Consider the following 13,248-nt stretch of genomic DNA (forward strand, 5'->3'; position numbering starts at 1 on the left):
AGTACTCAGCCAGGTACTCTGTCCAGACCAGATGCTTTCCTTTGATTCACTCTCTTGAAGGCAACCCACACATCATTTTCCAATACTGACCTGGGGGTGCGCCCTGTTCTGGTGGTCAAAGTATTATTGGTGATCTAGTAGTTATTCATTTATAATTATTATTTTTTCTCTTTTGTATTTGTTGTCTTTTGCAGTCTTTCATTGATTCTATTTTGGTTCTTGGATTTACTGTATATGCCCACAAGGAAACAAATCTTGGGATCATATCCTGACTTATGAACTTTTATAATAAATTTATTCTGAACTTTGAGAGAACGTGCAGGTGAAATGTGAGGAGCATGTAAAATTATAATTCTGGCGGTTTGTCAGATTATTGCCCAGACAAACTCCTGCCCGCTTCAATTTCTGGTGACATCACAACTATTTGTATTTCCTTAGCTAAGGCCGTTGAATAAATTTTGAACTACGCTGTCCTTCCTGCCACACTGATCTATAAATCACATTCCAATAAGAAGGGAAACTGAATAAATCCTACAGCAAGAATGCATTGAAAAGCATGCGCGCAGTATCGTGTTTTTGTCCTGAGACTGTAACAACTGTTTTTTATTTCCCTGTTGTATTTCCGGGCGACGCTACAGGGACACGGAGGTTGGCTTGGCGTAAGGGGTGGGGGGGGGGACACCAGCTCCCATTGGCTGGACGCACTGACCAATCAGTTGTGGCGTTGTGCGTGGTGGCGGGAATTTGTTTGGGGCTGGGAATGTTCGGGAAGGCTCGGCTGGCTGTCTTGCGCTGCCAAGAAGTTGTGGCTTCGGTGGGGCGGCGGGCAGCTCTGGTCGGCGGCACGAAATTCTAACAGGTATGAATGCGGATTTAATGTGAGTGAAGCTAGTGAGATTACAGCGGCCCCACCAGCCCTGGAACTGCCTGCGCCGGGCCGGCTACGGGGAAGCGCTGGCAGGTCAGGTATTGAGAATAGTCCTTCAGTTAGAGGGGGGCCTTGGCGCGATCTTTGTGTCTTTAGCGGAAAGCGAGATCGCGGAGGACTGGAGAGCAAACCACGTTCCTTAGGTAAGGGGTGGGGAAATTATTGGGGAGGGTTCGTAAGGATAGGACCCATTCGCAGCCGGATAGCACAGACGTTACATGGTAGCAGGATTTTCGGTGGGGCAGTTCTCGTCTTAGAACCTTAATCGTGAACACGAGATTCTGGAAATCTTGAAGAGAGAGTGCTGGAGGAGCTCAGCAACTCAGGCAGCGTCTGCGGAAGGAAATGCACGGTCGATGTTTCAGGCCGACACTCTTCATGGGGCTTGGGGGAGGAGCGATGAATTAGAATTTTATTTCTTACAACCAGGGAGTAAAAACCTTTATGTTGCGTCTCCGTCGCTAGGTACAAGCAATAAGGAAGGGAAATGTGGGAGGATATTGCCCAAACACTAAGATTGTGTACATAATTGTTTTGTGTACAGTGCATGTATGTGTAGTCAGAATTAAGAAACTGAGAGGTGGTACGTTTTTTCCCTATAGTGTTGAGGGTAGAGCACTGGATGTTTGCTTATCCTTAGTAAAGTTTTGACTGGGTCTTTCATTAAGGGCAGATCCAGAAGACACATGGGATCCATGGAGACTAGGTGGATTGGATTTTAAAATCGGCCTGGCCGGAGAGGACAGGAGAGAAGTGTTATTCTGACCGGCGCTCTGTGACCAATAGTGTTCTGTGAGGATCAATGCTGGAACCTCTTGTTTGTGATATATAATAAATGACGGATGCAAATGTAGGTGGGCTGATTAAGAAGTTTGCAGACGTGAAAATTGGTGAGTTATGAATAATGAAGATTGTCATAGCAGGATATTGATCAGTTGGAAATGTGGGCAGAGATGGCAGATGCAATCTTGACATGCGTGAGGTGTCGCACTTTGGGAGGTCAAATGTAAGAGGAAGGCAGTGAATGTTAGAACTCTTACTGTGTAGAGGAAAAGGGATGAAATCCACAGGTCCCTGAAGTGGACAGGGTAGTAAAGAAAGCAAATGGCAAACTTTCCTTCAAGGGTCGGGGGATGGTGTGTAAGTGTTGGGAAGTTATTGCAGCTCTGTAGAACTTTGTTCCGGCCACATATTAAACGTTGTGTGCTTGTCTGGTCACTCTTTCATAAGAAGTAGGTGGGGGCTATGGGAACGGTGTATAACAGGATTACTGGGATGTTTGCATTAGAGGGAAGGTGCTGTCAGGAGAGATTGGCCAAATTTGAGTGGTTTTCCCTGGAGTGTTAGAAGGTGGAGAGTAACCTGATCAAAATAAATTTTAAAAAATTGACAAGCCCAAATAGGGATAACATTTTCTCCCTCAAATCCTGTAACTATCCAGTATCTCAACAAAACTCACTCAGATGTAAAGACCATTATATGGTTTTTCCTGCTCTCCTTGATATATGTCTGCCCATCTTTCTTGTCCCATGCTTAAGCTAGAATAAAATTGGTGTGTCTCGAATGTCCGGAAGGACCTATTCCACATTGTATCTCAAATAAATAAAGGTATCAGAGTGTTAAGGTGGACAGTTTTTGGTGAACTTTGGATCACAGTCTCTGAGGGCTTGCTATTGCATGGTGGATGATGGTGGGGATGATGCTTTTTGCTGAAGCAAGTGGATGGTTGATGCTTTTGCTGCTGCTTGTGGGAGGGGGCTGTGGGGTTCTAACATTTTTGTGTCATTCATTCTTTGGTTTTTTTCCTGTTTCGTGGATGTCTGAAAAAAGGAAGGATTTCAGGTTTTGTACTGAATATATTCTCAGATATTAAATTGATCCATTGAAAACAGGATAGAGAAAAGGCATGGAATAATGGCAGTGTTATGATACTAATGGAGAATTTCACTATACAGATAGATTGGGGAAAATCAGGATCCCAGAAGAGGGAAATTGTAAAATGCCTGTGAGATGGTGTTTTAGAACAGTTTGTAGTTGAGCCCACTAGGGAAAAGACTGGGTGTTGTGTAATGCACCAGATTTGGTTAGGGAGCTTAAGGTAAAGAAAGGAACCCCTAGGAAGCAATATAGAATTCATCCTGCGGTTTGAGAGGGAGAAGCTGAAATCGGATGTATCCATTACAGTGGAATAAAGGGAAATACAGAGGTATGAGAGAAGAGCTGGCCAAAGTTGATTAGAAGGGGACACACTAGCAGGGATAACAGCAGAAGAGCAATAGCTGGAGTTACTGGGAACAACTTGGAAGAAGCAGGATAGATAGATCTCAAAGAAGTAAGAGTTTTCTAAAGGGAGGACAAGGGTAATCAAAACGACATGAAAGCAAAAGAGAGGGCATGTAATACAGCAAAAAATTATTGAGACCCTTAGCGGATTGGGAAGCTTTTAAAAACCAACAATTGACAACTAAAAAGCCATAAGGAGAAAACAGATGAAATATAAAACTAGTCAGTTATTGTAGAAAATGATACCAACAGGTTGTTCAGATATGCCTTATCATAAGGTCTAACAGTTATGTACTTAGTTTTGCTATCAGTTTGTAACTTTTTCCCCCCTCATAACCTTTAGTTCTCCATGGCTACTTGTTTTAGCAGCCAGTTTTCCCAGATATGTATAATGATTTGATATCATGTTAAATTCTCACTTAAATTATTTAAACCTTCCTCTGGCAGCTTGTTCAATACAGAAAATTTAGAAAGCCGAGGACAATGTTTTTAACAGAATGGTCGAAAGATGGAATGAGCTGCCAGAGGAAATAGTAGAGTGGGTACATTTACAATGTTTATAGGTGTTTGCACAGCTTCATGGATAGGAAAAGTTTAGAAGGATATGAGATAAATGGTAGTAGGTCAGCATGGATAAGTTGGGGTACAGGGCCTGATTCTTTACTATGTAGTTTGATTATGTAAACACCAGCTTTTATATTCACATATAATTCTAGAACCCCACTCCCACAGCCCTGGGAAAAGGCTTTTTTTTTCTATGCTTGTCATTTTATAGACGCCCTATAAGGTCGCTGTTAAGCCTCAACAGTGACATACTGTATTTTTCTTGCCTAAATTCCTTAGTTTCCAGCAGAATTTTTCCAACTTTGTTCCAGGTAAAGGTTAGAAGTTCAACCAGGTTAGAATCTTAATTTTTATCTGTTATTTTGTGGTGGCTTAGCAAGAGCCCACAAAAATGTGGATGTTCTATCATTTTGTCTTTTTTTTTGGTTGCATTTCTGATGTGGAAAACCTTTCTGAGAATTTAAGCATTTTCATGTTCACAGGAAGAACTGTGTTCAGATGGGTCAAGAGTAATATTCTGTTCAAGAATATGAAGGAACAAAATTCAAATCAACTAATGTTTGATTTTGTGGCACTCTGTCTGGAAGGTAAGGTCTGATAACGTTATTTGCTCTTCTGTTTTTGCCATAAAGTGGCAGAGCAGTTCAAGGGGAAAATCTTTTGCATGCATGTCGTAATTTTGTTTGGTAGAATTACATTTCATACCATAAGCATTTTGCTGTGTCTTTTTAATTTGAATATCTTTAGACAACAGATATAGGAACAGAATTAGGCCATTCGGCCCAGCATGTTTTCTCCACCATTTCATCATGGCTGATACACTTCCCTCTCAACTCCATTCTCCTGCCTTCTTCCCATAACCTGTCAAGCCCTGCCTCATAAAGAACCCATCAACCTCAGCCTCCACAGCCACCTGTGGCGATGAATTCCACAAATTCACCACCCTTTGGCTAAAGAAATTCTTCCTCATCCCTGTTCTAAATGGACATCCCTCTATTCGGAGGCTGTGACCTCTGGTCCTGGACTCGCTTACCATAGGAAACATCCACTTTATCTAAGCCTTTTAACATCCAATAGGTTTTAATGTGATCTCCCCTCATTCTTCTGAATTCCAGTGAACAAATGCCTAGAGCCAACTCTTAACCCTTTCATTCTGGAATCATTCTTGTGTGCCTCCTCTGAACCATCTCCAATGTCAGCACATCCTTTCTTAAATAATAGGACCAAATCTGCTCTCAGTAATCCAAGTGAGGCCTCACCAGTGCCTTATATTCTAGTTCTCTCAATGCATGTTAACATTGCATTTGCCTTCCTTACCATAGACTCAATATGCAAGTTAACCTTTCGGGAATCCTGCACAAGGACTCCCTAGAATATTTGAATTTTTTTTCCCTCATCAGAAAATAGTCTATGCTTTTGTTCCTTCTACCAAAATGCATGACTGTACACTTCCCGATTCCATCTACCCACTTCTTTGCCCATTCTCCCAATCTGTCATTCTGCAGCCTCCCTGCTTCCTCAACGCACTTCCACCTGTCATTGTATAGTCCATAACCTTGGCCACAAAGCCATCAATTCTGTCAACCAAATCATTGATGTACAACGTAAAAAGAGGAGGTCACAACACAGACCCCTGCGGAACACCACTAACTGCTGGCAGCCAATCAGGAAAGGCTCACTTTATTCCCATTCTTTACCTCCTGCCAATTAGCCAATGCTCTATCCTTGCTACTATCTTTCCTGTATCACCGTGGTCTCTTATCTTGTTAAGCAGCTATTCAGTGTAGTCTTTGTACTGTTTCATGTAGCACTATGGTCCTGAAAAATGTTGTTTTGCTTTTACTGTGTACTGTACCAGCAGTTATGTTCAAAATGACAATAAAATGTGACTTGATTTGAGCTTCATGTGTGACACATTGTCAAAGGCCTTCTGAAAATCCATGCATACAACATCCAACAATTCTCCTTTGTTTTTCCTGTTTGTTATTTCCTCAAAGAATTCCAACAGGTTTGTAGGGTGAGATTTTCCCTTAAGGAAGCCTTGCTGACTGAACTATTTTATCATTTGTCTTCAAGTATCCCTGAAACCACATTTTTAACAATTGACTCCACATCATCTTCCCAGCCACTGAAGTCAGCGTCCCTCCCTTCTTGAAGAGTGGAATGATACTTGCAATTTTCCAGTCCTCTGGAACCATGCCAGAATCTATTGATTCTTGAAGGATCATTACTAATTCCTTCATAATTTCTTACAGCTACCTCTTTCAGAGCCCTAGTGTGTAGTCCATCTGGTCCATGTGAGTTATCTTCCTTCAGACCTTTCAGTTTCCAAAGCACCTTCTCCCTAATAGTAGCAGCTGTACTCATTTCTGCACCCGACACTTGAACTTCCAGCATTCTGCTAATATGCAAAGTATTCAATTTGTCCGTCAAATCCTTGTCCCCCATTTCCAATGCTCCAGCATCATTTTACTGCAGTCCAATATCTACTCTTGCCTCTACTCTTAATAGAACTTTTTTTTTTAAATATTGTGTCCTTTTTGATATTAGTAGCTAACTTTCCTTCATATTTAATTTCCCCCATGGCTTTTTTAGTTGCCTTCTGTTTCTTTGAAAGTTTCACAAATCCTTAACTTCCCACTAATTTTTACTCTGTTGTTTGTCCTCTTTTTGTCCTTTTTTTACTTTTACATTGGCTTTGACTTCCCCTGTCAGCCACAGTTGCATCATCCTGCCTTTAGAATACTTTACTACTTTGGTATGTATTTATCCTGAATCTTCCAAAGTGTTCCCAGAAACTGCAGCCATTGCTGCTCTGCTGATATCCCTGCTAGTGGCCAGCTCCTCTTTCATGCCTCTGTAATTCCCTTTATTCCACTGTAATACTGATACATCTCACTTTATCTTCTCCCTTTCAAATTGCAGGGTGAATTCTATCATATTGTAATCTCTGCCTCCTAATTATTTCTTTACCTTAAACTACTTAATCAAATCCGATTCATTAATCAACACCCAACCCAGGACAGCTGATTCCCTAGTGGGCTCAAACATAAGCTGTTCTTTAAAACTATCGTTTTGGCATTCTAGAAATTCTTTCTTGGGATCCAACATCACATTGATTTCCCTGATCTTCAAGCATATTGAAATCCCCCATGTCTGTCATAACATTGCCCTTTGACATGCCTTTTCTATCTCCCACTAATCTGTAGCCCACATCCTGGCTACTGTTCATGGCTATATAATCCCAATCAGGAACTGTTTACCTTTTCAGTCTAGTAATTCTATGCACAATGATTGTATGTTTTCTGATTCTATGTCACTACTTTCTAAGGATTTGATATCATTTTTTACCATATGAGTTGAGCCACACCACCCCCTGTGCCTACCTGTCTGTCCTTTAGATACAATGATATCCTTGGATGTTAAGCTTCCCACTGTAATCTTCTTTCAACCACAACTTGGTGATGCCCACAGCATCATACCCCCCAATCTCTAGCTGTGCTACGAGATCACTGCCTTATTCAGTATACTGTGTGCATTCAAAAATAACACCTTCAGTCCTGTATCTGTCACCCTTTTTGATTTTGTTCCCTGTTTACATTGCAATTTTTGCCCTATCGTTTGCCTGTCCTTCCTGATAGCCTTACTGCACACTGCCCCTGCTTGTAAACCAACAGCCCTATCACTCTGGTTCCCATCCCCTTGCCAAATTATTTTAAACCCTCCCCAACAGCTATCGCAAACCTACCTGCAAGGATATTGATTTCCAGACCCCGGGTTCAGGTGTAACCCAACCATTTTGTGCAAGTCATATCTTCCCCAGAAGAAATCCCAATGATCCAGAAATCTGAAAACCTACCCCGCACCATTTTCTCAATCGCGCATTTATCTGCCAATCATCCTATTCTTGCCCTCACTGGCACGTGGCATAGGCAGCAATCCAGAGTTTGCTTCCCTGGAGATCCTGCTTTTCAGCTTTCTACCTAGATCCCTACATTCTCTCTTCAGAAGCCCCTCGCTTTTCTTACCTTTGTCATTGGCGCCAATATGTACCAAGACTTTTGGCTTCTTGCCCCCACCCCACCCTTCAAAATGTCCTGGACCTGATCTGTGATGTCCCTAGCACCAGGGAAGCAACATACCATCTGGGTGTATGTCATTGACAAAATCTTGTGTCTAGGCCTCGAACAATTGAATCTGTTCTCTTACCCTCTTCCCTTCTGAGCCACAATGAAGACTCTGCCAGTGTCCTGGTCATTGTGGCTTTTCCCACCCCCGGTAGGTTTTCCCCTCAATGGTATCCAAAGTGGTATATTTATTATTGAGGGGAATGGCCACAGTGGTACTCTTTACTGGCTGGCCATTCCCCTTCCCTCTCCTGACAGTCACCCATTTACTTGCCTCCTACAACTTACAGGTGACCACCCATCCTCCTCTTCTCCCCCCCCCCCCCCCCCCCAAAGCCCTTATCTGTCACCTCAGATTCCTGTATGAGCTGAAGGTCATTGAGCTGCAGCTCCAGTTTCTTAACACATTTTCTGAGGAGTTGCAACTCGGTGCAGATGTAGTTATCTGGGAGGCTGGAGGTCTCCCAGAATTCCCACATTTCACAAAAGAACATAACACAGCCCCCGGAGCCATTCCTACTGTTCTAACTATGCACTAACGGATGATGAAGAAGAAATTTACCAGTTACTTACCTTGCACAAGCCTACAAGCCTGTTAAGCCAAAGTTTCCCCATTTCAGCACTGGTCCGCTCACACAATAGTCGCTCTGCTCCACTTTTATTTGCCCTTGCTATTGAATAGCAATTATAAAAAGATGAATGCCAGCAAAAGTTCCTTTTTTAAGTGTATCTGTCTCTGTCTCTCTGATCTTTGTGAAGTCCCCCCGCCAATTCAACTGCAACTGTGTGCTGCAAAAACCCTTTTTTCCCCTCAATTACACTACAGAGTATTCAAAGTGTGGCCTTAACAAAGTTTGATATAGGTTTAACATGTACTTTTAGAAGAAATGTTTTTGTTTTTTACCTCATTGCAGATTTGGGGCCACTATGTCAAAATTGGTTTGAAGAACTAACTTTGTCAGCTTGTTCTGGCCAGTTTAAACAACCTGGAGCTGATGTTCAAATTGCTACATCTGGTCACAATAATGATTACTTCAAAACACCATGGCAGAAACAGAATTTACATAGTCAACTAGAACGCACTCCATTAATCTTCAGTGGTTTCCCTTTAATAACTTCTTCAGTATGCACATCTGAACAAAGGAATGAAAAAAGTAAGATGAAGCCAGGTAAGGCATGAAATTATGTAAAAATTTTCATTGCATATTTGCATCATGTTTGATTTTGGCCTATGATTTTCATATCATGTATGATTTGTGAAGCTTATGCTAGCTTAATAACAAATCACAACTTGCCATATTGCTTACTATTAATTATACCTTCATATTCAGTGAAGTTAACCATTCTTTTACAAGATTGCATAGAATGCAACTCACAGAAACAGGTGTTTTAGCCTAACCAGTGCATGCTAGCATACTTCATCCACATCTTTTCTCAGTTACACTATAGAGTAATCAAAGTGTGGCCTTAACAAAGTTTCATATAGGTTTAGCTTAGTACTTTTCTGTTCATTGAGAAACAGATTGTTGTGCTTGGTTTGCTTTCCTTAAAGTCTTGCTAACCTGTGGCACAGCTTGTTTTAGCACTGATATGTTTATACCATGAAATCCTTTAGTTCCTGCTCTCCCATAGATTTGAATAGACCAAATAATAAATAGTGTGGTCCTTCATATTGTGCAGAATTAAAAACTAGGGTAAACTGGAGGATGATTGGTGGTGGGGGAGGAAGGGGATAGTGTTTATTATGTTATAGAATTAAAGGTAAAATTGAGAGGAGAAATACTTGGAGGTAATTTCAAAAATATGGGATATTGAGAAAATGGGCTGTTTGTATAAAGATGCCCCAGCATCAGAAGAACCAGAATTAGAATCAGGTTTATTATCACCGGCATGTCATGAAATTTGTCAACTTAGCAGCAGCAGTTCAATGCAATACATAATATAGAAGAAAAAAACCAAAATAAAATAATAATAAATAAGCAAATCAATTAATGAATGGATTAAAAATCATGCAAAAAACAGGGAAAATATATATTAGAGATCAAGGATGTCTTCAAAAGGCGATGCCTCAAACAGGTGGCATCCATCATTAAGGACTCCCATCACCCAGGATATGTCCTATTCTCTTTGATACCATCAAGGTACAGGAGCCTGAAGACACACACTCAATGTTTAAGGAATAGCTTCTTCCCCTTTGCCAACAGATAATGGATCCATGAACACTACCTTACTACTTTTTCTCCTCTCTTTATGCGTTGCTTTTTTATTTATGTGTGTGTGTGTCTGTCTGTCTGTCTCTCTCTCTCTCTCTATATATATATATATATATATATATACATACATACATACATACACACACACACGCACACACACACACACACACACGTACGTAGTTTTTTGTGTATTGCAATGCCGCAAAGCAACAAATTTCAGACATTGCCAGTGATATTAACCTGATCTCATTCTAAAGGACCAGATTGAGCAATGAAGAGATGGTGTTTTGTAGGGTTGCAATGAGGTTGTGTGAAGAGCTAAAGATTACCCATGAAGAATAAACTGATAAACAATCAGTTGGAAATATCCAACAAGTCAAGCGGCAAAATAATTGTTGATGTTTTAGGTGAAAACCCTGCATCCATCCTGATGCAGTGCTTCGACCCAAAATGTTGCCTATTCCTTATACAAATCCTGCTCGATTTACTGAGTTCTTCCAGTGACTGCTATCTCTTCTGTCTCAGCAGTAAGCAAACAATTTGGCAAGATAATATCTTTCATTATTTTGAACAATTTTGTCTTTATGGGACTTTGAGATCTAAATGTTGTAAATTGTAAGAATATACTTTTTGGAAGTTCCAAGAAAGCCTTTTCCTATTCTGTTCTCTCATATTCTGATCTTCTTCCCCCCCCCCCCCCCCCAAAGAAAAACAAAAATATGAACATAAGGCTCTCCTATCTGAGTTTTTTTCTGAACTTCTTTGTAAGCTTAGAAATACTATGTAGGTAGCATTGGAGATAAACTAACAAGCTAATGTGAATAAGGAACTGAGGAAGAAAAGAACTGCTCTTTAACAGTTATACAACTGACAACACAAAAGGAAGCCATTTGATCTGTTAACTGTGTATTAACTCTACACAAGACCAATCCACTTAGTTCCACACCTTTATCTTCCCTTCAGTCCTGTAAGTTCATTCTTTTGAGAAAAATGTCCAACTTCCTATTAAATATTATAATCAAAAGTACCTCTTTTCTGCCCTTGGCAGTGCATTCCACATCCTGACCACTTGCGTTTATAAAATAAAAACATTCTAATCAGTTGGTTCTTTTGCAAATCACCTTATTGATCTTGCAGTTTCTCCTATCTATTCTGTTCATACCCTTTTTTTTTTTAAAAAGCATCTTTCAACTTTTCTCACTCCCATTTACCCAGGTGAACAAACCGCCTCTATTCTCTCCCTGGAACTATTTTATTAGATTTCCCTGTGTTTCTGAAGTCTAAATACAGCACCCCTGCATAGCTTGTACTTAGTAAGAAATGACTTAATGAGTAAATAGATGACTCACTACTAATATCAGAGATTTACCAATGAACAATGATTATCTTGTAGGAACATTGAGAGCTTTCTCGTATAAACTACAATCCAGTTTCTCATCTCACTATGTAGAGAAATTCTTGTCTTTTGTTTGTCACTATCACAAATAATGGGTAAAATTAGAAACTCACAGGAAAATTGTGAAAACGACTGAATCCATTCTTTTTGTTATGCGTGCATAAATCGGTAAGATTATGTTAGTGTTAACTTGTGGTAAAGTACTGTAAGACTAAGAACATTGATCTCAGTTTCATTGAGTGTGAGTAAATGTAACAAGATAATCAGTGAAAATTTGTATTCAACAGAAAATAGTTCTGCTTTGATACAAAGAGCTGCACCTCCAAATCAGGGAAGCCATCATAAAACCTCAAGTCCTGTCTGTGATGTTTCTATAATGAAAAGGTAGGTTAATCTGATATTCTATATTTCTTCCTGGATAAGATTAATGGTAGAAGTATATTGGAACTGGACTTTAACTTGGTAATGCAATGATTCTGTCTTGCTTCTAAGGATTAACTTTAGTATGATTCCAGAGTTCTAACAACATCAAAATTTAGTGATGTTTTTGATCTAGACAAGTCCATTCAAACCTCCTGTCAGGCAGTCAAAAACACTCTTCAAACGAACCCACTTTCCAATTCCCAGGGTTCAACCCTACCTTGTATCAAGTGCTTATTCAAAGTCCACCTTAGATGTGATCATTACTATTTTCCATTCTTTCAGGCAATGAATTCTAGATCAGATAGAACTCTGAAAAGGTTTTCCTTAACTCTTCTAATCCTTCTACCATTTCTCTTGATGTTGGTTGGTTGTCTGGTTAACCAGCTGAGTTAAACAAAATAAGTCCTTCATGTTTGCTGTGCAAGACCTCCACTGATCCAAAATAACCCTAGTCAAGCAAGTTACACCTCCTAACCTAAACTCTGCAATACTGTTTCATCTTTCAACTTAATGTGGTTGATCCAGAATTGCATAGAGTACATAACTTGATAGTGAAGTAGGTTTGTTTTAGTTGTTATCTGGCTTTCCTTTTTACATTTTTGTGTCTTGGTCAAGAAGGCAAGCATTACTACCTCACTATCATATCACTTGTCTTTCTATCTCTTGGGTTGCCGGTAGACATACTTTCAAAATTCTTTTGCCCTTCTCTGTAGCCTATCGTACATTATGAATTATCTTTTTGGTTTCCCTCCTTAAATTCATAATGCTTCTCAATTGAAATAATTTATCAAATTATAGATATAATGTGGATTACTCAATTAAAGGCAAATTTACCAAGAGTGGCTCAGTTGTACTATACTGTAAGTAACCAAATTAGCTGAGTTCTGAAGCAAATGCTCAAATGTGAGCCATAAGTTTTATGAGGGAAGTCCAGAAAGAAAATGCAAGCCTTGACATTCTCCAAAAATCTGTAGAAAGGAAGTTTGTGTCAGGAGACTGGAAGAATATGATTTACTGCTACAAAAGTTAGAATAAATGAGGAATCATGGACTGTTTAGTCTAGCTTTATTTGTAGAAGTGATTTGAGTTGTCTGAAGTTGGAGAAATGAACTAATTGGGCATAACTGGATTAGTTTATTGCTTTGACGAGATAATTTAGTTGCCAGATATAAATTAATGTAGAAAAATAATACATGCATTTAAAGGTGAAAGCAAATGCAACTAAGACAATTAGTATGGATTGTAAGAACAAAATAATTTTGATGTTCATACATGACAGGTCATTTTTAGATATTAAGAGAAATGAGGGATTTG

General features: G+C 39.8%; 1 protein-coding gene across 1 annotated transcript in view; it reads left to right on the forward strand.

Moving 5' to 3' along the window:
• The first annotated feature begins 759 nt into the window (after nucleotides 1-759).
• Nucleotides 760-13,248, forward strand: part of brca2 (BRCA2 DNA repair associated) — a 107,193-nt gene continuing 94,704 nt past the window's right edge. The window contains exons 1-4 of the mRNA XM_073043852.1: nucleotides 760-859; nucleotides 4,258-4,362; nucleotides 8,817-9,071; nucleotides 11,799-11,895. Coding sequence (XP_072899953.1) covers nucleotides 4,305-4,362; nucleotides 8,817-9,071; nucleotides 11,799-11,895 — 410 coding nt within the window. The 5' untranslated portion in view covers nucleotides 760-859; nucleotides 4,258-4,304. The remainder of the gene's footprint in view (nucleotides 860-4,257; nucleotides 4,363-8,816; nucleotides 9,072-11,798; nucleotides 11,896-13,248) is intronic.

This window comes from Hemitrygon akajei, chromosome 4 (assembly GCF_048418815.1).
Source record: "Hemitrygon akajei chromosome 4, sHemAka1.3, whole genome shotgun sequence".
Taxonomy (NCBI): domain Eukaryota; kingdom Metazoa; phylum Chordata; class Chondrichthyes; order Myliobatiformes; family Dasyatidae; genus Hemitrygon; species Hemitrygon akajei.